The sequence below is a fragment of the Arachis ipaensis genome, chromosome B5 (assembly GCF_059453495.1).
Source record: "Arachis ipaensis isolate K30076 ecotype BB chromosome B5, ASM5945349v1, whole genome shotgun sequence".
NCBI lineage: Eukaryota > Viridiplantae > Streptophyta > Magnoliopsida > Fabales > Fabaceae > Arachis > Arachis ipaensis.
The window spans coordinates 24,990,278-24,994,334 of record NC_142440.1 but is presented as its reverse complement, the minus strand read 5'-3'; the positions used below and the strand labels follow the sequence as shown (position 1 = coordinate 24,994,334).

At 43.7% G+C, this 4,057-nt stretch overlaps 1 protein-coding gene across 1 annotated transcript; it reads right to left on the bottom strand.

The window, feature by feature from the left end:
• Positions 1-2,787: 2,787 nt before the first annotated feature.
• Positions 2,788-3,348, bottom strand: LOC148563639 (uncharacterized). The gene has a single exon (XM_088486885.1). The coding sequence runs from the start codon at positions 3,346-3,348 to the stop codon at positions 2,788-2,790; it is 561 nt and encodes a 186-aa protein (XP_088343011.1).
• Positions 3,349-4,057: the final 709 nt, after the last annotated feature.

The window sequence follows — 4,057 nt, the reverse complement described above, 5'->3', positions numbered from 1 at the left end:
CGGACAACTCGGGGAATATAAGATCTGCCACATACCCCGTGAACAAAATGCCCGAGCTAATGCACTCTCAAAGCTAGCCAGCACCAAACCAGGGGGCAACAATAGAAGCCTCATCCAGGAAATGCTATAGAACCCGTCAATTTCGGAAGCAGAAAAAGTCCTAGCTATAACAAGTCAAGATCAAGGATGGATGACCCCCATAATTAATTACCTCAAAAAAGAAACACTCTCCACAAATGAGAAGGAAGCAAAGAGGTTAAAACGGGAGGCTCAGTACTACACCATCATAAACAACACCCTATACAAAAGAGGGATTTCAATACCATTGTTAAAATGTGTGCCGACCTCTAACACAAGGGAAGTTTTAGAGGAAGTACACAGCGGCATTTGTGGCAATCATCTCGGGGCACAAGCTCTCACTACAAAGGTACTTCGGGCGGGATTTTACTGGCCAACTCTACAAAAGGAAGCTACAGAATTTGTAAAGACATGTCTCCCATGCCAGAAACATGCCAACTTTCACATCGCCCTGCCAGAAGAGCTCATCAGCGTAACTTCGCCTTGGCCATTTGCAAAATGGGGACTTGATCTTCTAGGACCCTTTCCCCAGGGATCAGGACAAGTCAAATTCCTCATAGTCGGAGTAGACTATTTCACAAAGTGGATTAAGGCAGAGCCCCTAGCCAACGCCACTGCTCAAAGAAGCCAGAAATTCCTATATAGGAACATTGTCACGAGGTTCGAGGTTCCATACTCCATCACCACAGATAATGGCACTCAATTCACATATGCAGGCTTCAGGAAATTAGTAGCCGACTTGAACATAAAGCACCAGTTTACCTCCGTGGAACATCCTCAAGCCAATGGGCAAGCCGAAGCTGCCAACAAAGTCATATTGGCTGGGTTGAAACGGAGACTGCAAGATGCGAAGGGAGCTTGGGCTGAAGAACTTCCACAGGTCCTATGGGCATATCGAACTACGCCACATTCCACCACAAATGAATCACCGTTCCGATTAGCGTACGGAGTGGAGGCAATAATCCCAGTAGAGGTCGAGGAAGGGTCTCCTAGAGTAGTCCACTACAATGAAGAAGCCAACTCCCAACTTCAAAGAGAAGAACTTGACCTACTTCCGAAAATCCAAGAAAGAGCTCGGATCAGGGAAGAAGCGCTAAAGCGCCGAATGGCTTCAAGATATAATCAAAAGGTAGTGCCAAGAGGTTTCGTGGAGAATGATCTCATCCTAATCCGAAATGATATTGGAACAACTCGACCCGGAGAAGGAAAGTTGGCAGCAAACTGGAAAGGACCCTACCGAGTCATAGAAGTACTCGGGAAGGGCTACTACAGACTGTCCGAACTCGAAGGACGAGAGCTTCCCAGATCGTGGCACGCCTACAACCTAAGAAGGTACTATAGCTAGAGAAGGTAAAAGATCTCATCATAGGATGCACTCTTTTTCCTAAAAAGGTTTTTTAAGGAGGCACCAAGTTGAGATCCAGATATTATCCGACTTAAAAGGATGAAAAACCCCAACATGTATATATTTGCACTTTCTTTTGAATAAAATATACTTTAGATATGCTACAAATTCTCAAGACGCATTAATCTGAAGCATTCATCGTCTGATTATAAAGCAACAGATCGACAGAAAGTGAAAAACAGATTCACTGTACGATCACGATAAAAGACCAATAAAGATGAAAACGCGATTCATCTAAAGGTCGACCAAAGAAAGACAGAAACCACCTTCTACAAATCAGCAAAGATGAACACAGAATAATGCAAAAAGTTATCGAAAGTGATTCGAAAAAAGAACCTGACGAGGTCTTATGGATTGCTAAATAATAACTTAAAGACTGGCCGACGTTGAGAAGTCGGACCAAGTCAACCCAAGTTATCAGCAAATTCCTGGAAAGAGGTCTGGCCAACCCTATAAAAGAGGAATTGCTATAACTTAGAAGAGATCGACATAAAGAAGTCGGTCTCCTACGAAAAATAAGTTATAAAAGTAATCCCTAAAAGAGACCTGACAAAGGTCCAAGAAAGAGGATTACAAAAAATAACTTAGAAGAGGACGACGTAAAGAAGTCGACCTCCTACAAACAAGTTATAAAAGTAATCCCTGAAAGAGACCTGACAAAGGTCCAAGAAAGAGGAATACAAAAAATAACTTAGAAGAGGACGACGTAAAGAAGTCGACCTCCTACAAACAAGTTATAAAAGTAATCCCTGAAAGAGACCTGACAAAGGTCCAAGAAAGAGGATTACAAAAAATAACTTAGAAGAGGACGACGTAAAGAAGTCGACCTCCTACAAAAAAGTTATAAAAGTAATCCCTGAAAGAGACCTGACAAAGGTCCAAGAAAGAGGATTACAAAAATAACTGAAAAGCGGACCAACGTGACGAAATCGGTTACGGAGTAATAAATACAAATAAAAGCGAGAAAACCGAAATACAAGTTGGACCCACAATATCCATGACCTCAAAGGATCCAAGCTACAAGCAATAAGTACAAAGCAATCCGAAGAGGCCGAGCAGCAAGGCTCCAACACTCTCAAAACCCAAAAAGGTGTCAAGACAAGCGCAAACAAGCATAATATATAATATTTTAACAAGCTTCAGGGTCAGGCCCAAAAAGCTTGAAAGCTACTTGTTGTTTTTTCAAATCAAAAGTTGCTAAACAAGCAACCAAAAAGAGTATCAACAGTCAGCATAAAAGACTACAAAATAAAGAGTTTTAAAAACCCACAGGTCGAGCTATCTACACAAATATCCAAGAAAATTCAGCTAAGATCAGAAGACTTCTCGGCAGCATCAGTCTGAGGTGAAGGAGGACGAGCCTGGAGAGGCGCTGCATCCACTGTACCGTCGTCCCTATTCAGAATTTGACAATCAGGATCCAATTCTGGACGAACGATCCCAGCGGGAGGAGCTATAGAAGTCGACACTTTAGCAGCAGGTACAGGGGGAGGCCCGACGTCATCATCATCCTGGTCGTCCGGGACAATCTTACCATCTCTTACAACGTTGTCCAAACTGAAGAGAGTAAGGTCAACCTTAGAAGTAAGAACTTGAACCTGCTCCTTTAAATTATCATAAGCAGCATTTACGCTACCGACAAGATGACCTTGGAGCTCGGAGTAGTCAACTCGGGTAGACTCCAACTCCTCCCTCAGACGTATTACCTCCCGATAAGATGTAACATAACTATCCTTATGCCTCAACGCAGTGTCCTCAGCCAACCTCACAGAGGCCACCAGGGCAAGAGAGCTAGCCTTCTCGTTCTCTAGATCCTTCTCCAGTTTAGCTACTTTCACCTCAAGCTCCTCTTTCAAGCCCTTCATCCGATCAAACTTTTGTTTGGCCTCTTCCATGAAAGCTTTGGTGGCATGAAGAGGAAGATTTTGAGCAGTCTGATACAGGGCAGCCCCATATGGGCCATCTTGATGCTACTCCGAGTTATGAAGTTCAAATGGCGAAGGAGAGAGAAGTCGTCAGTAGGGACGACACCATAAGGACCGATCTGTTGGTCAACAAATTCCACCGCATCAAAGTCAGGAGCGTCAAGGTTGAAAGGCTCAATCATTTTTTGTTTTTTGTTGGGAGGAGCACCAGAAGTAGCGATAGAAGTCTGTGGAGGGTCAGGCAGACGAACTCGAGGAATGGGGATCACCTTCTTCGGCCCAGGAGAACTCGGCACGGGCGGCTTCATTGGAACTTGAGAAGATCCCTCTCCCGCCGCCTTGGCCAAAATATTTTGAGCAGCAGCAGCCTTCTTTGCCTTTTTATAGGCCTTCATGGAATCATTGTTTTTCAACATCTCTGAAAATACAAAATCAATGGTGCACGAAATTGTGATCTCATGGTAACGGCGCCAAAAACTCTGTACGCACGTCTTAATAAATTGTTTTTCATTCACAACTTCGATACAACTAACCAGCAAGTGCACTGGGTAGTCCAAGTAATAAACCTTACGTGAGTAAGGGTCGATCCCACGGAGATTGTTGGTATGAAGCAAGCTATGGTCATCTTGTAAATCTCAGTCAGGCGAAT

Coding starts and splice junctions, on each gene's coding strand:
- LOC148563639 (XM_088486885.1), bottom strand. CDS start 3,348: ATGAAGGGCTTGAAAGAGGAGCTTGAGGTGAAAGTAGCTAAACTGGAG.